This window comes from Acanthisitta chloris, unplaced genomic scaffold (assembly GCF_000695815.1).
Source record: "Acanthisitta chloris isolate BGI_N310 unplaced genomic scaffold, ASM69581v1 scaffold15970, whole genome shotgun sequence".
Classification (NCBI taxonomy): domain Eukaryota; kingdom Metazoa; phylum Chordata; class Aves; order Passeriformes; family Acanthisittidae; genus Acanthisitta; species Acanthisitta chloris.
The window spans coordinates 34,207-34,698 of record NW_008651262.1 but is presented as its reverse complement, the minus strand read 5'-3'; the positions used below and the strand labels follow the sequence as shown (position 1 = coordinate 34,698).

At 67.9% G+C, this 492-nt stretch overlaps 1 protein-coding gene across 1 annotated transcript in view; it reads left to right on the top strand.

Moving 5' to 3' along the window:
* Positions 1 to 492, top strand: part of FBXO38 (F-box protein 38) — a 20,803-nt gene that overhangs the window by 10,870 nt on the left and 9,441 nt on the right. The window contains 1 exon segment of the mRNA XM_009072586.1: positions 1 to 438. This exon segment is cut by the window's left edge and continues 1 nt beyond it. Within this exon segment, the coding sequence (XP_009070834.1) occupies positions 1 to 438 (438 nt within the window).

Genomic DNA, 492 nt, shown 5'->3' with positions numbered 1-492 from the left:
CTGCTGCCACCAGCCCAGCAGCCACGGACGAGTCCAGGCAGTGTGTCTGCTCCCCGTGTAAAAGCGAAGGCTCCGGCGAGAGAGAGACTGAGGAGAGCTCCGTGTGCTCCAGGTGTTCCTCCTCCAAGGCTCGGGACGCAGAGCAGAGGACTCGTGGGGGTTGTGATGGGGAGTGCCCATCCACCAGCGGTGCCTGCAGGGCCGGAGCAGCCAGCGCTGGGGCGGAGTTTGCACTTAGGACACTGCCCAACTGTGTGCCTCCCGGCGAGCCAGGCGCGGACAGGACTAGTGGCAGTGCCCGCGGGCCTGCCAGCCCGGAGGACAGCGCGGGCTCACGGCACAGGAGCTGTGAGCTGGAGTTGAAGGAGGAGTACCCGCGCCGGCCGCTCACCAGGGCGAGGAGCAAGTTGTCCCACGTCCCTCTGGTGTCTGAGCCAGGTAGGACTGGGAGTGGCTGGGTGGCTGGCCCGGGCAGGGCTGGGGACCGAACAC